The 21,025-nt window shown below is 38.9% G+C and overlaps 1 protein-coding gene across 2 annotated transcripts in view; it reads left to right on the top strand.

The window, feature by feature from the left end:
• BABAM2 (BRISC and BRCA1 A complex member 2) overlaps window positions 1-21,025 on the top strand; it is a 172,846-nt gene that overhangs the window by 140,635 nt on the left and 11,186 nt on the right. For both annotated transcript variants that reach the window (XM_065058171.1, XM_065058172.1), the window contains exon 11: window positions 9,575-9,728. In XM_065058171.1, the coding sequence (XP_064914243.1) occupies window positions 9,575-9,728 (154 nt within the window). The remainder of the gene's footprint in view (window positions 1-9,574; window positions 9,729-21,025) is intronic.

The following is a 21,025-nucleotide window of genomic DNA, read 5'->3' on the forward strand; positions in this document are numbered from 1 at the left end:
TGGTTTTTAATCCTTCTTCCCTGTCTCCCCGATGACAATTACTTTACCACCAAGTAAACTTTCGCTCAAAATGCATGTGTATCACAGCAATAGCACATGAAGGGAACTGCTGCGTGCCTTTTGTCAAACAGATAAATATCATTTACTTTGGTAAAAGATTGGTTTAAAGATGGAGCTGATCACAAAGACACTTAAGTGTCTAGATGAGGGAATGCTTAAATTGGGTTTCTGTCTCCGTTGTCACCACTTCCCCTGCCCCATTCAGCAGCAGCCCCACGTTTTCACTAGTCCTCCTGTTGCTGATGCTCTTCCTGCAGCAGCCCGTCTTGTTGTCCATAACCCCGCTTGCCAAGTTTAACTCCAGGTGAGCTCTGAATGCTCAGGGAGCGTCCACATCTCATGTGCTTCCTTCTTATGTTTGAGTTTTGTCAGGAGCTCCTCTTTCATTCTTGTAGGCCTCTTGGTTGACTTTCTGCTCATTAGGATGGACCATTCTTGAGTTTGGAGGGGGTTATGACAAAGCCCTCTTCTCTCTAGGACCATTGTCCCATAGGATTCTTCCATGGGAGAAGCAAGATTCCTGAACAACCCAGTGTCTGCTCCCCGAAGCTTAGGGTTGTGATCCTGCTATTTGTCTTGTTTCATCCCCAAATGGAGTATTCACAAGAGAGCACTAAAAATGACAAGTAGTCTAGAAAGCATGGCGTAAAAGAATGTGTTCCTCAAACTAGTTCTTTAGGCCATGAAAAGACACTGGAGAGCTAAGTGAAAGGTGGCTTCAAGGGCAAAAGGGATAAATTATGACATTTTGGAGTGGGAAGAAGCCATGGCCCTATATTGCAGTAAAGTAGATTATAGTTAAAAAAATATTTGGAGTAGCTTAGCTGGCTGGTTGGGTTGGGCAGGATTACGCTGTGTTGTGATTTGAAAGCTGTAAGCCTGTGTGGAGCAGTGCTTGGAAGAACAGGACAGCATGTGTGTCGGCAAAGGGTCCTTCTGTGTCAGCAAAGGCTCCTCTTGACCTGCAGGATAATGTCACACTGATCACACATGAGAATGAAATAAATTGCTTTCCTTTCAAATCCCAGGCAACGTTTAGAATAGGAAAAATATCTCATTTGCAAGCCTCACAAGCTTAATGAAGTATCAGTGAGAGAAGCCAGTGTTTTTGCACAGCTGCTTTTCAGGTGAAAACATGCTTTAAAAGACGTCCTGTCCTGCTGGAAAGGACTGTAGAACTTCTCAGCTTTTAGCAGTGCATCTCTGTCCTGGGAAAGCAGGGGAAACGTTTTTGCCTTTTCTCTTCCAGTAACGTGCTGTGGTCACCAGCCTGTGCCAAGAAAAGGGCACAACTTGCTTTTTACGTCTGTAACAACTGCAACTGTATTTAAGCTTCAAGCAATTCAGATGGAGCAGATGCAGCTTTTAGTAGCATCAATCTCATCACCACTTAGAGAAGTTACTATAGAAACTGTTACAGCAGAAACAATAAAAGGAAATAAAAACGGAAGGGGGAGGGAACGAAGATCTTTTGAGAATTTGAAGTAAAAATAAAGCTAAATAGATGTCACTAGCTGAAGCTAGTGAGGTAAAAAAAAAAAGCCTTTCTCTTAATGAAAATAATCACAGTTTAAGGAATTGGAGGAAGAAAAGACCTGTGAGGCCATGATGGCATTTTTTGGGGGGGTCAGTATAGGATTATGAGACATTCCACAGGATATTTTTAGGAAGTAGTCCAGTCTTGCTGTAGAAGTCCAAAAGAGTATGACTTAGTTGAGGTGGGTGGTGACGCTGCAAAGCAAGAAGACATTATAAAGCCATTTTTGAGTTAAGTTATATCACTTTTTTTATGGTCTTTGACCACATTGCTGGAAACTCTTGATTTGATCTGTTACTTAGTTCCTCTGCAAGACTAGATGAAGACTTAGATACTCTGTAGCACGTGACTGTAACTTAAAGTATTTAAAATAGTTTTGTTGAATTTTTTTAAAAATGCAGTTTTTATATGAAGAATGGGGTACTTAAAAAGGAAGATACAGGTTACAATAAAGACATGGGATGTTTTTACAACTGTATCATCTGCTTATGTTAAAAGAAAATCAAAACAACAGTATTCATCAGTCTAGTTGCCATTGGTGCCTAGACTGTATTGTAGTTCCCGTTATCAGTGGAATGAGAACCACAAGATACATACAGCAGTGTCATGCAGTGCTCTTCAAATAAAAACAGGTTGTATGCTCTATACTAAAAAAAAAAAAAGCCACCTAACAAACCAAAACAAAGAAAACTAAGTGATAAACTTATTCTAGTCTTATTGAAATCCACAAGTAAACAAATCTACTTTCTGTAGGAATAGTTTAATCCATCACAAGGCATTGTTTCCATTCTTCAGAAATATTTAAGTGCCCTCCGAGAGTCATCACATCATGGAAGGTGACATACTATTGGTGCAAAATCTTTTTTTATATATAAAAAGGAGAATGAATTCTAACTTCAAATCTAGCCTGGGCTGACAGTAACTGAAAGTTATTCCTGTCCGGTTAAAAGAAGAAGGAAGAAATAAGGAAAAAATATATTAAGCATTCCTTAATGTCACAATGAACATCACCAAAGTTACTGCGAACAGGGCATTTGCCAGGACTTCCAATAAGTGCTGTGAGGTGCCTCGCGTTCTGGGGGAACACGTTGAACCTGGGCTAAAGAAAAGGTTTCTCAGCAGTTTTCCTCCTTGCTTGTCCCAGTTAAATTCTTCCTAATGACCTTCTACTAACCTTATCTTCTAAACATCTCAGTGGTTTCCCTTCACATTTTGAAGATTATACTTACTGACAAAGGCCAAGTAGATCTTGTTTTGTTATGAGGATCAATCGTCTTACAAATGCAGTTACAGGACTGGCTCCTTAGTGAGTTCTGTTGCCAGACCCATTTCCCGGTACAAAACAAGAAACTGAATATTTCCTATGTTCAAATACATTGTTATAATCTCAAATATTGCCATTTTTTTACAGTCACATTTCAGTGTTTATCTTCCATTCATTAATATTGTACATTCAGTTTAACTGATGCAGTTAAGAAAAAATGTGGTTGTAATTTTTCATAGTACTTGTATTTCCATAGCATTTATTTGGAAGTATTTTGCATGTAAGTAATCTTTTGCGTTTACTATCAAAGTATTGACTTTACCAATGGGGTGGATATTTCCCTTAGCAAGGGCAGACCTAAGACCTAATTATTTCGAAACCAGCTGTGTTTACCAACACACCCAAAGTGCCATGAGTGTCTCAGCTAGAATTCCATAAGCAGATTTTCATTTCAGATTTGAAATTTTGAAATGTTGATTTCAAAATAGCATCTTCCTGCAAAGAACCTGTTTTTCTCCAGAAGGGATGTTAGCCCTAAGAGTATTTAATAAATTGGAATTCCAAGCCTGTGCTCTATTAAACTGCAGTCTCACACTAATGCCATTGATATGTTGTTTGTCATCCTTGCTCTCTCATTCTTGCAAGGCTATATCACCACGCACCAAAGCAGGGTAGCTGTGGCATTTAGTAATTCTGTGTTTTGAGCCAAATTCACCCTTTTTTTGCCAGCAGAACATAGAGTAAAGGCATCCAGCACACCAGAGTTGAAGAAAGATTCACTAGGCAAAATGACCTGAAATCCTGCCCTGCAGAGATTCTTGCCAGCTGCTACAGTCCCCAAAATGCTTGTGTCTGAATCTATTCAGGCTTCTCAGTAGGTGCAGTGACCAGTATGATCCTAAAAGGCCTTCTGTACTGGAATTTCTGTGTAAAAACTGAAGATAGCTGTTTTCCCTTGAAATTAGATAAAGATTTTTCACCTATCATACAGACTGTCTGGAACAGCTTTCCCATAGGAGAAGTCATGTCAGAAAATATACTAGAAAAATACCTTTTTAAATAGAGCTTGATAGATGTGTATGGAGTATTATATAATATGGTATCTCTGTTACCACTAAGTTGCGTTGTAAATTCACATGGGTCTCGTCCACATCAACACATCATGAAAGCTGCAGTTCTGTATTTGAGAAACTTTTCAGTTTAGGGCAGTGAGTTCCAATCCTCAAGTTGTTTTTGTCAGCAGTGTGACCTCAGTTGCAAGTAATGGCAGAGAGAATGTGAAATTCAGTAAACTAAAAAAAAGAACAAGCAAGAATATGATTAATATATACTAATAAGAGACAGTTCTCGAGCCTGGAATACATGTTTCCTGTTTCCATTAGTTATTTCGTCAGAAGTACTTGAATGCAGAGTCAGCCCCAAGCCAAAGTTGGATGATAAGTACGGAGTGAGTCAGGGCATTTTGGGAAGAGTACAGACAGTATCAGGCTAAGATTGTTCACTGTTCTATGGAGATTTGGGTTTGGCACATTTTTCTTGTACCCTTCTTGTTTTTCTGGTGAAGTAATTTAAGCAAAACTTTTCACAAGTCCAGTGATTGTTGCTGCTGAAGTACCTACTATGGCAGTCAACATTTGAAGGACTTGTGTTTGGCTATATAAATGATTGTCTACTATTAAGTCTCAGAAGAATTGGATCCTACAGGCTGGCACTCAGCATCAGTAGACAAGTTGACCCTCCTTCCCTCGTTCTGTCATTCCTAGCCTGGAATCTGATATCTGCAATCTGATAGCCTCTCAACTCATGAAGGTGCTGTGAAACAATTTCTAAAATATTTTATGTAGCTATCACCATCTCTTGTGGTTATTAGAATCATCACATTGAAAAGCTCATGCAGAAATGAATATATATTTAATCAGAGCAAGGCTTCAGTGTTGTGCAGTAAATAAATGCAGAGGGGTAGAGCCTGTCAGGTGAGGCAAACCAGACTCCTTTGGTCAGCTCTGCCCAGCCTGGGACCTGAACTGGAAAGAATGCTGTGTTTCAAGCATACCAAAGGTTAATAAGATAACCAGTATAGTATCATCCAAGCATTGAAATGGTGGGTCACACCCAGTGAGTAAATGTTGACTTCTGTGAAAACAAATATGTAGATGTGTCCATTGCCTTACAAAGGATGAATAAGCCTTTTCTCTAGAATGGCAACAGTGTATGGAAAAAAATTCTAAATATTGCCATTGAAGTACTGTGAAATATTTGTATGGGCAGCATGTATTTCAAGCATGGTTTTGGTTTTCCATCTCTCGAGTGCTTAAGGGCAAGGTAAACCTGCCTTTCCTTCTGACCGTTTTTCTTCAGAACCCTCATAGCAGCACTAGCAGCACTTTTCATACCCTGTTGAATGAAACAGTAAGATGGTAAAGATATTACTTGAGTGTAAATAAGACTGTTGAAAGCAACTCTAGCTGTTGACGTAAGCTTAACAAACTAGGTAACCTGTTCCAGATCTCAGTATGGGTGTTCTTTAAGAAAATGAACAATTAAGCCTTACTGATTCATTGCACAGTTTTTTAGTTATTAGTGAATCAGGGTTTGGGGTCTAAGATAACTATGTTTTGAATATATGTTTGCATTAGATGCTAAGTTAAGAGAAGTAATTTGTGTGTTACTTCTTGATAGTTTCTTATGTTTCAAAAAGAGAGCAACTTCAACTATTTATAAACTGTAATTAAGTTTCTTTACAACATGACTCATTCTCAACAAGCAAGTCCTTTTTCTTTTGCTTTCTTATGAACTGTGTGGGAAAATTAGGGTTCAATCACTGGAGAGTTTACTCAATGTTTAATTGCCCAAAACAGCCCTCTAAGTTCTGCTCGTGGAGAGCGTTCATGAAGACGTGATTTTCCCTGCACTATGGCTTTCTAAAACTTGACTTTTAAAAAATGATCGGTAAATTGTAAGATAGGAGGAAGCAGTGTTTTACTGTGGTATTGGCTTCTTTCTCCAGTCGGCTTCTTTGAGCTCCATTTATATTAATAGTGCAATGCTTAGAAAAGCCAAAGTAAGAAATCATCAGGATTAAATTACTCTTGAGTATGGAACTGAATTAGAAAGCTTTATTTTCCTGAATGAGCTAATTGTTTAAATTTTCCAAAGGAAATGTTTCTAATTCTGTGAGAGAAGGGGTAAATGGGACTTCCTCTGACATAATTTTCATTTTAAATCTGAGTTTGACAGCAAGATTTTTAACTTCATAACCAAATATTACTGCTTAACTGCATGACTTGTATAAGCTTGCTAGTTGAAGTGACTCACGTAGATGAAGTTATTTTTAGGGAGATAATTTGCACTGCTTAGAAGAGAGGAAAAAAGGGAGAGAGTCCTGCTAAGAGCTAGATCCCTCATAATAGTTTACAGCGCTGGTGAACCCAGCATCCAAGCAAAAGATGACTAAGCAAGGGGTCTATTGGTACTTTCAGGAATTTACAGACATGAGTCATCGGCTTATTTTCTGCAGACATATCGCCAGGGTACTTTGTGAGTCAGCTGTTATTTGGAAATAGTACTTGTGTTCAGCATGAATATGTTTTTGTAGTTCTTGGGTAACTAGCAAGCCAAACTGAAGTGTGCTTTTATAGTTTGCCTAGTTCAGGTGTTGATTTACAGAAGTGGTGCCGTTTCTAACAGTGATGCTTTTTTCATGAAAAGTGTAAATGTTGTCTAGGATATAATTATGCTAATTCTTACCTTTGCCACGTTGCATATCCCACGAAGGCAGGTCTAATTTTTTATTAATGTACAGATTGAGAGTCAGTTTGCATATACGACCAGGTAAACAGGAAAATTTTATCAACCTATGCAACTATGAGCAGAATTTGACCTTTTATCTTGAAAGCACCTTGTTAGCATTGATTACCAATGGTATTTGCTGATTTTTCATGTACAATAAAACACAACAAATCCAAGCTCTGCATACACTCAAAGTGCCAGTGGATGGGCATCCACTGTGACGGAAGCAAGTTCTTGCCTTCCCTTCCTACTGCTGAAATAATAGCTGGCTACCTTGAGATGCGTATAATAACACTTCACGACTCAAGGCTATTTCCTGTTTACTGGTCTTTTAGGTGTGGTTGTGTTCCAGAATTAGGGACAGGTTTTTTTCCTCAGTCTAGGCTCATCTCACATCTCTGTTAAGGAAACACTCTGGTCAGAAAAATGGGAGTTCGGTGATTTTAGGTGAAAGGTAGTGTTAGAAATCAAAGGCAGCTCAAATTTTCCAAAACTCTCCTTGCAGTTCAGGATGATACAGCTATTGGCCAGATGTGGGATGCACAACTTTAAATCTAATTTTATTATCTGGTTTAACAGTTTATCATGTAAGTAATTCCCACGCAGGTTTTGACTATTAAAATGAGAAAATGTTATCTGTTATATTTTGGTGATAGCCGTGCTGGAAAAATATTTTTGTAAAATAAAAGCTGCTTATAATGAATGGAAGCATCTCTGTAGTGACAGCAATGTCTAGATTATCCATTTAAACAGTGATTCTAGTGCCAGATACCTTCTCTTAAGTGCAAACCTTTAGTTTTAGGTAACAGAAAGAAAACTGCTGCTGCTTGCCTCCGTTACGTAGGCAGAGGTTTTCAAAGGATGGTTAATGAAAATCAGAAATTCTCAAGTAAAAAGTTAAATGTAAGGACTGAACTATTACACAAGTATTTTGCTGAAATTCGTTACTTCCTTCACAGAGTGATAAAATACACAAGTACACAAAGTAGCTTTCTGTTAAAGAGCTGGTACTTAAGGAGGAAAAAGATGCACTGGAGGGGCAGAGTTTAAGCACTGAGAGCTGAAGATGTTTCTACTGTTAAAGCAGAGAGCCTGTCTCCTTGATTCACGCTCTTTTCCAGGGTGAAGTCCTCCAGCAGCTGCAGCACATGCGTTCCACCCACCCGCATGGGGAGGAGACCGCTCGCACACTCATAAATGGCCTCGATACGCCAATGTTTTTCAGGGTTGTTATTTAATAATCACGTTATAAAGAGGAATTTGACGGAGCAATCTTTGAGTCCAACCTTTGTCACAGTGGTGACCTGCCCTCAAATTAGCAGAACTCTGCCCGTGTCATTAACGCTTAAGTATCTGCTGGAAGCTGCTGCGTGAGCTGAGTCACTCAGACTCTGCGAGTCACCACAGGTAGCTCAGACGCCGGGTCCTGAACTGAGAAAATGCTGTTGTCCACGGTGATTAGTTGTATTTTGAGACTGCGGCTGGAGTATCACATTCAGTTCTATGTACTTCATGGCTACAGACAGATTTAATCGTAGAGTTTGCAGGGTCACTTAGGGGAGGAGGAGCTATGGGTTGGCCGGTGCTCATCTGAGTATTCAGACATGATTAGAAGAACTGAAAAATGAAGAGACTGGCATGACGATTGCATGGGAGCTAGAAAAAGAAAATTCTTACACCAATATCTGAGTCCGTGAGCAGAGGTTTCAAAGGAAGTGCTGGAATCTCTGCCCCGTGAAGTGTGTAAAAGTAGAAAATACAGTGTGGTACAAGGCATACTGGGGGGAGAGACTGTTCCACCTGAGGATGGGTTTAGTCCTCTAATGTTCCTTTTGCTGTCTTCAAATTCTGTTTGTACTGATTTTGCCACCTGCTTTGATGCCTATATCAGCTATTACAACCCATTTATTAACTTAGGAGTCTTTCCTTCTCTTGAAAAAGGACTGTCAAGTGACAAAGAGAGAATACTGAGAACCCAGGGTTTGTGAACGAGTTATAATCTTATTAATTTATTTCACTCATTGCTATAATAATAGAAAGAAAATATTTAAGATTTTTAGGGAGTCACAGTTCCATTGCAGTGTTCTTTCATTGTGCAGAATTAAAGTATTGTGATTTGGGGGATAAGAGAAAGTACGGTTGTAGGTGCTTTGTAAATAAAGTCTACGCCTTGAAAAGAAATGCACATTCTTTTGTTAAACTATAAACCCAGCAATGAAAAAATTAAGTCAAAACCCAGTTTCTGACCATATTATTAACTGTTGTAGACTATTTTATTGTTCTGCTAGACCTAGCTGATCATGAGACAGTGATAAGCAAAGGGAACTAAGAGGTTCTGATTTTTATTTTTAGTGAGATATTTTGGGTATTAATGACTTTGCAGTGTGTTTTTGGATTTATGGGGGTTTTTTTGTCTAGCAGATGACAGCAAGTTGAGATCTTTTCCAACTCATGTGACTGAATCTTTCTACATCCTTTATCGAATCATTTGTCCGCTTAGGTCTTAGACAGCTGTAAAATGAGAATGATAATGCTTTTGATGTCCATAGGGGCACTAAAATGAATTGGCTGAAGCAGATAATGTATTTTGTAAATTTTTGAAAAGGAAAATTTCACCCTAAAGGAAAATAACTTATTTTTTCTATAACAAAACAATAGTGGTGTAAACATTATGATTAACATAGAAATACATTAGGTAAGCAGGTTTTTCAATTACATACTTTACAAAAATGTTTTGGTAACGTGTCCCATACAGCAATATGTTGGAATCATTACTTATAAGAAATACAGTGTATTTTAGAACTAATCAATTTTTCATTTTCTGTCACATTTCACTAGAAATTAATATGTTCCCAGTTTAAAAAAAAAATATGGCAATGGTATGTTTTTGACTCTTTCTTTCTTTCTTTTGGTTTTAATTTCAGTCGATCTACCCCTGTATTTTCCTCGAGACCAACCGACCCTGACGTTTCAGTCCGTCTACCACTTCACTAACAGTGGCCAGCTCTACTCCCAGGCCCAGAAGAATTACCCATACAGCCCCCGTTGGGATGGCAACGAAATGGCCAAGAGAGCCAAGTAAGTCAGATTGCTTTTTCCTACAAAATATTCCATTTGTTACCTGATCATCTGTCGGTAGAAATTTCATGGATGTAACTGTACGTTTCCAGCGTTACAAAAGCTGAACCTGTTTTTGTTCTTATACAGTCTTTGCGTTCCCGTATATGAGTACAGACAGATACTTAATTACTCATGCTCATTACATGAGTGCCAGAGGGCTGATCAAAAGAAGGCTGTGTCTGCCAGGCGCTGTACGGGCACAGAGTGGTGACAATCTCTGCTCCAAGGAGCTGTCAGTCTGAGCAGACAGGACAGCCCCCAGCCAGAGCCATCTGTGTGGGAGCAGTCAGGCAAGGTAACCCCATGGTTCTGTGCAGGGAGGACCCTGGAGGGAAGCACTTCAGAACTTCAGAAAGTTACCTGACAGACTGAATGTCCCTTTTTTGTTTTTTACTGCTTTTTCTGTTGGCTCGAAGCAGAGAACCTCAGGCTGTTTCATCTGCAGTCTTTCTGCAAGCCCTCGGTTCAGAAAGGGGAGACACCTCTTCAGCCCGAGCATCCCCTCCAGTTAAAGAGGATAGGACAGCCTCCCCAGAGCGGTTCTGTTGCAAGGGCAAGCTGCCGGGGACAGTGGTGCCCCTTCGCACCACTTTGCACATCCCCATCTTCTAATGAAGCAAAACAGATTCTACCTGAATGGAGCAATATGGGCAACGGCCTCACTGCCGCATTTCGATTTTACAAAGTGTAAAAATGTTATAACAGCAACAGATTTAAGCAGGCTGATTATCGGTTGTTCAGCACGTAGAGGCATCAAACTGCATAAATAATAAGGCGTATTGGAATGAATGTTTTGAATGACAATCAGAAGATTAAATTGAATTAGCGAAGATGCATAAATAAGAGCCGAATGAAAATAGTTCAAGCTGAGTAAATCAAATGAATGGCATGGTCAGAGACTGATTGTAATTTGGAAAGGATGGAAGCAAACAACAATTGACTGAAGTGTTTACAGATTTTGAAATAATTCAAATTTTATGGAGAACATCAAGTGACATTTTACTTTGGATTTTGATGCATTGTAATATAAATTTTTTGCTAGTAGTTGGTTTTAGTACCATGCTGTCTAGGAGAGCCATTTCTTGATCAAATATTATTTTTTTTTTAATGGACTTGTTTCTTTTCTCTAGCAGAATATTAGGAGTATTTAGTTAAAAAAAAAAAAAGGAAAAAAAAAATTGAAACAATAACTGGAAACATTACTGTGGCTTTTTTATGACCATACTACAAAATGCATTTCTTTGCAGCTGGAAGCTTACAAGTACCTATGTGCTGTCTGCTAAGTGCATTCATTTTTGAGTGAGTGTATACAAATGGACTTCTCTGCTCTGCACTTGAAATTTAGAAGTACTATAACAGTTCTTTCAGAAAGCACTAAATGTGTACACTTACTATCACATGTACTTTTTGTGAGGTTATTCACTCTTATGTTTGAACCTTTGCATTTAAATTTTACACTGGATACGTAATAAGAGAAAGATGATGAGAAGCGGGGGAAGAAAATATGCTGCGATGTCTGAAATAACTATCATTGAGCTGCAAAGAGACAGAAGCTGCTCTAGTTAAAAGCGCTTTGCTTGCAGGAACAACTAGTGATTCCTGAGTAGGTACCATAAATAAATCTCTGTCAAGAAAAGTATGATGCTATGATACGTCTTAGCATATTTTAAGAAAGACTGAGTATCTTATGTAAACAGTGCTTAAAATATTTGCTAGGGCTTCTTAGAATAGGTTAGTGGGTTTCAACACAACCAAATACTTTTTTGTTCTACTTTATTTTTACTGTAACCATGTCATGAACCAAGTATATGGGAATATAGGTAGATATATAGGAAAGCGTTACAATAAAATATATTAGTTTAAGCACCAAATTAAAATACCCCAAATGAATAAAAGATGCAGCCTCTAGAAGCAATGTAATTCTGCTCCGCAGAAGTAAATTTAGCCGTGGATAAATCAGAGACAACTTGTTTGTGTTTCTAAATACTATCTATTAGGTTTTGCTTATATGTAGTCTTTTTCCCTCTTAGCCAAATGGTCTCCCAAGTGCTTGGCATCCTTTGAGACAGAACAGCTCTGTTTATCTTTCCGGCCATACTGTTCTAGGGCCACAGGATCTCCCACTTGATGTTCTGGTGTCTGACCAAATTCTCCACCCTCATTCTCAGACACTTGAGGGATCAGTTTACACCGTGTTCCTCCCTGTAGCTTAAGACACCACCAAGGACGGCTTTTTCTTGCTCTTGCACCAGCTGGATTCTCCGCCTGTCCAGTCACACGTTGCAGCATGTATGCCACCTTGCTTTATAGGATGTAGAAGCACCGCAGAGTCTGAAATACCACCACTCAGAGACTTCCTCATCCTCAGTTCTGGCAAACTCTGCCTCTGTTTTCAGCAAGTCAACACAGCCTGCTTTTTCACAAGCAGAGCTGTCGTAAGTTCATGCCAACGGGACTTTGATTCTGTGCCCAGCCTTCTCCCAGGGTTGGTTTTGTTGTTTTGGTTTGGTGGTGGTTTGGTTTTAGGATTTTGGTTTGTTTGTGGGGTTTCTTTGTTTGTTTTGTTTTCCAAACAGGTGAGCCCATCCAGTCCTTCAGCTGAAGGGCTAAACTTGAAAATCTTGGTATCCTTGCTTATCTTTGTGGCCCTGGAGCAGAGGTAGGCATCTCTTTTGAAGTTAGGACTTAGCCCTTTCCTGTAACCTTGAGACAACCAGTAGTAATTATAAGTAGGGGCAAAATTACTCCCCTAAAATACATACATATAGAAATAGATGGTATGCATTCACACTTACACACATTATCACCTAAATCTAAAAGGCAAATTCTCAAATCAGAGTATCAGTTTAGCAGGATCTTCTTCACTCACAGAGAAAAACTGTTTGTGTTCTTGCTGAAATAATTGGACCAATTTATGCCTGTCTAATAAAAGTCTGCAAAACTGAGTTTATCTCTTAAGCAGTTTTTAAAATCATCTGGCTCCTTTGAGGCCTGCTGAGATTCCTCGCTGGGAGATAGCATCTGGTAGCTGAAGGTTGCTGTCGTCTTAGCCCAGGGATTGCCCTCTGGCTTGGCTTAATTCTAAGGGACGAATCAAGTCTTGATTAAATAATATGAATCCAAGTGCCTCCGGATTGCTTGTTTCTCAACTAAACTCAAAATTTTAACCTCTTCCTCCAGCTAGAAACAGGGAAGCAACAAATACTAAAATCTTCTTTCAAGCTGCCAAAACGCCTTTTCCTCTCAGTTCGCATCTCAGGCTTTGCCTTTCTTAGATCATTTATTTATATGTCTGTGGCATCCTGCGTAAGCGACTTCTCCAAAGGATTTGGTCCTAAAATACAATAGCCAGCCTAAGAAAATACAGTAAATTATGGAAAGTTAGCAGCCTTGTTTGTGGTGTACGTGTGAAATAAAACATCTCTGTGTGGTTTCCATGGGAAAGCTCTCTTGTTTTTTGCTTAAATAGGCATTCAAGTGTACATAAATGGAGTCTTTAAAGAACATGCAGACTCTGAGCCTGGGGTTTTATGAAAGAATACTGTAAATAAAGCTTGTTTGTTCACACAAATTAAGTTCAGTTCTCAGATGCACTCTGGCCCAATTTCTGTGTGACCCAGCGCTGCTCTGTAGACTTAGGTTAAACTTCAGGGAGAGCAAGTCAGGACTCAGTTTACTCTTTTATCCTACATAAATCCACCTACTCATCATTAAAAATAGGAGGATGGAAAACTGGTATCACAATAAAAGGTTGTTCCGAGGGTTCATATTCTTTTTCTTTCAAGGTGCTGATAAAACTGGTTTCTGAATAACATCGTGATCCTTGGCCGTTCACGGGTGTTTGCTGAATGTGGTGTTAATTTTACATATCCCTCGGGGCTCTGTAAGGGTGAAAGCTTAAAAGGGCTCGAGTGCTCTCAACTGTATATTGGCTGTTGCTCTGCCATAAGGTCAAGTGCAATTTAAGATCATATGCAGATGCGTCTTGTGTGAACTACAGCAGCAGCTCCCGGTTGTGCTGGGCGCAAGAGTCCTGTGATCGGAAAGTGTCAGGTTGCTATTTGGCTGAAATGGTTGCTTTAACCTTTTGTCTTCCCTGGTAAGGAGAGGAAATGCATCTTTTGGTCTAATTAAAGGATATTTAGGGGAAAAAAAAAAAAAATAGGGACAAGTGTTGCTGTTTTGACAAACTCAGTTGTAATATGGCAAAGACTTGCTGTTGTATTTAGTAAATTTTGAGTGCCCTAATGATTTGGGTTTTATTTTATTTTGACATTAACCAGTTTTTCAACTCATCTATTTTTTTATTATAAAGTCAGAATTATTTCACATTTCAAGAACAATGTCTATTACTACATTTTGAATTCTTTTAAAGTAACAGGTTTCTCTCTTTCCTTGAAACTTTTGTTTCCCACCATTGCTACATGGAATCTCGTGATAATGTTTACATGTGAACATTGCACCTTTTTATAATCTTCTCTCCTTGATAGGTGTACTTCAGGTAATAATTAATTTGTTATTACTTGGTTTGTATTTCAGTATTTTTCCTGCTTGTTTGTAAAAGTAGCAAATTTTATTGTCATGTATTGTGTGATTTTCTTGCACATTAGGCATCTTGAAAGTGTAGATTTCAAAAAAACAACTTGTTTGCATTTACACGTACACTCCTCACGAAGTTTTCTGACCATCTTTGGCTCTGTTGCGTGTTACCTTAAACTTAGAAAGACATTTAGGAAAGTGAGAGCAGGCCACAGAAGCAGAAAACATCGAGACGTGGGGATTCCTTAGGTGTGTGTGCATTTGTTGGAACATTTGCCAGGCTCAGATGATTCTTTCTGGAGAAGAGCAGTGGGGTAGGTACAAACTATGGGGCGAGGTGTTGAGCTGGGTCACTTGTTTAACTTTGTTTTTCGATAATCTCGCATCAGAAACTGAAGAAAACTGATTTTCTTGCCTGAAATCAAGTAAGAGTGACATTTTGTTGCCGCTGGTGGGCTCTTTTTCAGAACACAAAAGGGCCAATATACTGTAACAGCCACAGCAAGAAGAGATGTGATGACCCAGCCGTGTGAAGCTTACAAAGAATTTAATTCAATTTTATAGACCATTAAATCAAAACTCTTACTTTCTGTGGGACTGTGATGTGATCAGAAATATACATAAAAAATGGAAAGGCAAATGGAAAAAAAAATGTTTCGTTAAAATCCGTAATGGTTGTATTTGTCCTTGTAAAATGTTCTGCAGTTGATTTACCAGCATACCTTAATAACAAAATTATTTTGATTGTAAGCTACAATAGGCAAAGTAGAAATGGCTTTTAATTAGAATTTTCTGGGGATATTATTTTATTTTGACATTATTCCTCTGCATCCACTACAGCGTACAGTGCATACATATGATAGTCGCACTTCTTGAGTCATATTTTTCATGTACTTTTCTTTAAATGTCTCCTTGGATAATTAAGTCTGACTCTTAAGTTATGGTATGTTAGCTTCTGACAGGTGCCTGCCAGGGATCTTCAGTGCTGTCATGCATTATGTGGATTTCAGCCAAGACAGAAGGGCCTGGGTATTTGTTTCTGGTCACTTCCCATTAAAGCTTTGACTGTGGGAAAAGAAAAACAACGATTTAAATATGAGGCGTATAGGTGCTATAGGAAGTGCCTGGAAATAAAATGTTAGGCAACTAGTTTTTCTCTGGTTTTATGAAGACATTATGTATCTGTGTGAACTATACATACCTGCGTTTCGATATATAGTAAATATTCTTTCTGAAAAAAAAAGAATTCTCATGTATTGAAACAGAAATGCACAGAAGACGTTGGAGGAGTTGGCTTGATAGAAGTGGAATATAATAGCACTTTGCTGGAAGAAAACTGCTTTATAGGAATGAAAGGCTAGAATTTAATGTAGGTGGCTTTTAGATAACCACGGTTGGGTGTTGTTCTGGAAATACTTTGAACTGTCTGATTTGGCTTCATTAGAGAACTCCATTATGCAAGTGTCAAAGCTGTTGGATCTCTATTAGAGCAGAGAATTGTCATTAGGAACTGATGCAAAAAAATGTCCTCCCTTGCTTGACTGAAAAGGGTGGAGAGAAGTAAGCGGTTTTGGAAGGAGCTGAGGTTTAATAACCCAGAGAAATACAGTTATTTGGTCAATTACAAAATAAACTGCTAGGTAAAAATAGTAGGTGAGCTCCATGGTCTCGTCCTTTGGGTACTATTTGTAGTTGCTGTGTTAAACATAAAGAACAGTCATACTAGGTCAAACTCGACAATCATTTAGCCCAATATCATGTCTCTATCAAGAGGCAGTAGCTGATGCCTGTGGAAGAGCATGGCAGAGCGTATTTTCCTGGCATGTTCTACCATCTTCAAGGATTTCTATATCCCAGATTAGTCTCTGTCTAATAGCCCTACTTAGCTTTTCTTCTGTTTGCTTTTGCAACCCACATCATAACATCACAAAAATTGTGTGGAAAGAGATTGCACAGAGAACATGTGATGTGAAGAACAAGCTTTGTCGGCTTTTTGCCCTCCTACCTCCTGCTGGCTCTAGTTGTTACTCCCTAGCTCTTGTATGAAAAGAGGCAGCAAATGATTAATCCCTGCTGAACCTCTTCATGTCTCTTCTGTCACCTTTTCTCCTGCTCTGCTCACTCCTTCCTCCTACAAAGCCTTTCTATGTTTCTAATCACCCTTGTCCTGCTTCTTTATCCCTTTATTTATATCCTATTCTTTCTGAGACAGGAAAAGGTATGTTACTCATCATACATTCACCATGCATTTGTATGGTGATGTAGCGATCTTGTCTGGTTTACTCTTTACTCTGGCTCTAATAATGTGCGATTTGGTTTTCTACGTACAACTGAAGGTTGCACTGACATTTTAGCACCAAAATCTCCTTGCTGTCTGTTTTTTCAGAGCCTGTATTGCTTGTGTGAGTAAATTTACGTCTTCCTCACATGTCTCCCTTTCATGCTTATCCATATTGACTTTTCACCTGGTAAGTTGTCTCCCAGTCTCCCAGTGCTGGAAGAACCATCTGCAGTTCCTTATAATTGTGTCTCATTTTTCCTTCCCGTTAGCAAACTTCACCATCTTCTTTTGCTCACTTTTGCAGATCATGTAGGAATATGTTGAACAACATGGGTCAAAACACCCATTTCTGTGCATTTCTCAGGTTGCTTCACCCTAATAGCATCATCATTCATTCCTGTCTTTTTTTGTCTTATGTTGAACTGCTGTTTATCCACTCATGGATCATTTTTCCTGCTATGGTAATTCAGCTTTTTAAAAGCCTTTGAAAAACCTTCCCAAATCCCTGTAGGAAAGTTGAGCAGTGTGTGTCACTTGAATTTGCCTTATCCATATGGTTTTGGTACCTTAAAAAAATAAGAGATTTGTGAAGCATAAGTTTGAATCCTACCCAATGTCATATTTACTCAAGTCCACTAATTCTAGGCTTTTAATATATATATATGGTTTCTTATAGCAGTCTTTACTAATTTGTAAGGTACAGACATAAGATTTACTGGTCCACTGTTCCCTCTGTCCTCCCAGACCTTTTTTGACATCACACTTCTTTAGTGCCAAGCTGTTTGAAGCAGAAGGTTACGAGTTATTTAAGAGTTTAACTTTCTCACAGTTGAGTTTCTCTGGAACTCTGGGGTATGAATATCATCTGGGCCTGCTGGTTTGCTTGTGGGTGTTGTGTTGATTTGTTCATTACCTTTTTGGCTGCGTTTGTGTGCGAGCCAGGTTTTTCACTACATCCCTTGTAAAGCAGGGTTCTAAGTACCTCGGCAGTGAACTCGGATGCAAAACCAATTTCATTTATTATTTGTGAATTTATTTCTTCTGAGTGTTCTTTTTACGTTTTGACTGGCTTTCGTACTGTCTGACGAGTTTTTGTTTGGAGGGCTACGGATAATTTGTTCCCCAAATTCATTTTTGATCTGCATTACTCTGCTTTTACATAGCAGTTTTGAGAGTTTATTCCTGTCCGTTTTCCCCATTTGGAGAGATGTCTGACTGAGAATTTCCTCTTACTTCTAACAGCAAATATTTATATATAGGGCTTTTAAATAGCGAAGCGAAATAACTGTTTTAATATCTTCTATGTAATCACAGGTGTGTGGCATCTCATCCCTTTCCTTCTGACTGGTTTGTCCTAATGAATATCCAAGGAGGTTTCTTTTATGTTTTGGTATGTTGCCTTCGGCCCCTGTTGATAAACGATCTGGCAAAGCAAAGCGGATGGCATGATGAAATCAGCACTTTCACCTGCAAGCAAACTTTATTTTCAGGGATGCTGGTTGTCAGACTTGTTATGGATGGATCTGTGGTGTAACCCTTCATTTCTGCCTTTGAAGTGCAATTAAGAGATTCAATAATGTTTTGAAGATCGTTCAAATTCTATTATTACTTCTGTGATCTCCTCTCTTCTACAATCTCTACACTTGTCTTTCCTTACAAGCCTCACTCCTGAATGTGTTTTTGCCCAATCTTTTCTGCTTTCTTCTACTTTTTATATCTGCCCTACTTTCTTACTTTCATCACATTGTTCACCCTGCCTTTTATATTGAGAAGAGGTTCCTAATTGCATCTTCTCTGGCATTGACTCTCTCCTTCAAATCTACTAAATAGTTTGCTAAATAATTGCTCTCCAACAATAGAGTTCAGTGTGCACTTATGTAGCCAAGATAAGAGGAAATATTAAGTGTCTTGAATAAACAGTATCTCTTTAAGAAGTTAACCTTTACCTGGAGTGGAAAAATATGGCTGTGGCACTTCAGCAAATAGGAAAAATAGAGCAGGCTTGTCACACTATAGCTCATAGGACTGGAAATTTCCTGTGAATTAACAGTGTATTTTAAAAGACTGTATGAAGATCGAATTTTTCCATGATGGCTTTGGAATGTCATTCTCATGATCCACTGGTAAGGAAGTGGAGTGATTGTGCTGTGACAGAGATATTCCAGTGCCCCCTTCGCAGACACTCGCTACCCCAGCTCTGAGTAATCCTGGGAGAAAATGGAAGTAAAGAAAGCAGAAGCAAAATTTGCTATGATAGAAGACCACAAGCCTTCATCCGACTGAAGCAAGTCTATTTATGTACGTTGTGGAGAAGGTGAAGGAAGTGAAGTGTTTATCTCTTGAACTGGCAAGCAGAAGGCATTGATAAAACAGTTTCAAAATGAGAGGTTCATTTTTGCTATGTATGCTTTAAGACACTGTAAGCCACTGTGTCTGTGGGGTATTTCTGAGCAATACAGCTTTATATATTCCCTTATATCAATACCAGAAACCTTACATCTCTATCAGAAACCTGTGAGACACTCAATCCCAGAATCTTGATTTCCAGATGATTCAGACAATTGCTTGCATAGTTACTGGCCTTGGTCTATATGCACCGATTGTGTACATCCTGTAGCTGTAAATTGTATCTGTAATTGTCAGTAAAGGTCCATGCATTTGGGAGCATGCACAGTCTTCCAAACAAAGTTACCACCTTTTGCAAAGAGGTGACCCTACTTATGCTGCTGCCTGAAAATAAACATTAATTGCCAGCCTACATAATGATCTATAGTCCTGGCACTGCAGCAGTTCCCTAGAACTCCCTTCCTTTATATTTTGCCTTTAGTCAGGTTGTTATATTTATGGTTGTTTTGTGATTTGAACAGATTGTCAAGATTCATTTTGCATTCTGGTAAGTTAGGCAGCAAAGCCGTCTTAATTTTTACAGCAGAGCTTAGTTGAATTCTTGACTTTATTTATAAAATCAATTGATATAATAGTTTTTTGGATCAGACACACAAGTGTGTAACCAAATTAAATTTTTGTTTTCATTTGCTTCATATGGAGTAAAGCCACCTGTTATTTCTGCAGTTAGCAAACCATTGAAAAACATGTCTATAACCATTTCTTATACCTTTCTGTGTGACTTGAATCAGAAATGGTAAGAACTCCAACAAAAATTTCTGGAGGAAAAAGGCATTGTTAGTAAAATACAGAAAAAAACTTTTGGACATGAAGTTAACGTGTAAACTTCAGATATGTACTTGGTTTCAGTAGTTCTACTCCTTCTGTTTCCTGTTATGGTTTGAGTAGCACGTTTTGCTCTGTGATTTCGGAGGCTGTTTTCTGTTATGTAATATTCTGAACTGAGCTGAAGGCAACAGTATTTCTTAAAAACCTGTATTTTGATGGCTGCCCTCCAGCTCTATTGCCGCTTGATTACTGTCCTGTCCATCAGTCTGGCCACAGTCAGTGCCTTGTGTAGCCTGGCAGGTGGAAGTGGGGGTTTACAAACCTCGTAGTAGGTAAGTCACAGCAAAGGGAGGTAGAGAGGTGGAAATATTAGAAGAGGAAGAGATTATGTCATGAATTTGTTTGGCACCTGGAAAAAAAAAAAGATTGCTAGCAGCATAATGGCATTGTGCACCGACTCCTTTGCACATTTGTGTGTTTAGCCAGTTACAGTAGCAGTAATTTAAGAACTATTGTCTTGCCGTTGTATAAACACTTCAGATATTTGCTTGGCATCGCCAGTTTTGGAGATGTATAAAATGGAGAACTGTGTAGACATTGTATTTCACATAAAAGCAAAATATTTGCTATAGATAAAGCTGCCTAGTAAGAAAATTATAAACCACATCCCAAAGAGCATGCCATCAAGAAGCTTAGTTTAGAAACACGAGTATGTGCTAAGTATCGTTATGTATATTTGAGGCAATAAATCCTGGAAGGTGCCTTTATCGTTGTGCCACTGTGCTTGGGTAAGTTTTAGCGATGTCGAGATTGAAACGGCGGTTTAGCAATGCTGCTGCCTCCCGAGTGCCTCGCACATGCCATAACAGCCCTGATTTTCATTAGCTCCTGAGCCTTTGCCACTTGGCACCCAGCCACGTTGTGGCCCTGCCTGCCCCAGCCTGGGCCCAGCCCTGCAACCAAAAGTCAGGGCGCTGAGAACTATTTGTCACTTCAGTCACTGTAATATCTTAGATCTGGAGAGAATGAGAGTTTCTTTTAACACCAATTTTCTCCTAATAGCTCTGTCATAAAATAGCTAGTGTACAATTAATCTGCTGTTACCCCATAGCTAACCCAGAGCAGGAGACTGGATTATTCTGCTCTGCCGTGAGTGCTCGTGCAGCTTTAGCCTGGTGAGGAATGCTGTGCAAGTGCCTGGGAATAAATAGACAACATGGTTCACCCAGTGGAAATATGTTTTTAATGCATTATATATAGT

The sequence above is a fragment of the Columba livia genome, chromosome 3 (genome assembly GCF_036013475.1).
Source record: "Columba livia isolate bColLiv1 breed racing homer chromosome 3, bColLiv1.pat.W.v2, whole genome shotgun sequence".
NCBI classification, from domain to species: domain Eukaryota; kingdom Metazoa; phylum Chordata; class Aves; order Columbiformes; family Columbidae; genus Columba; species Columba livia.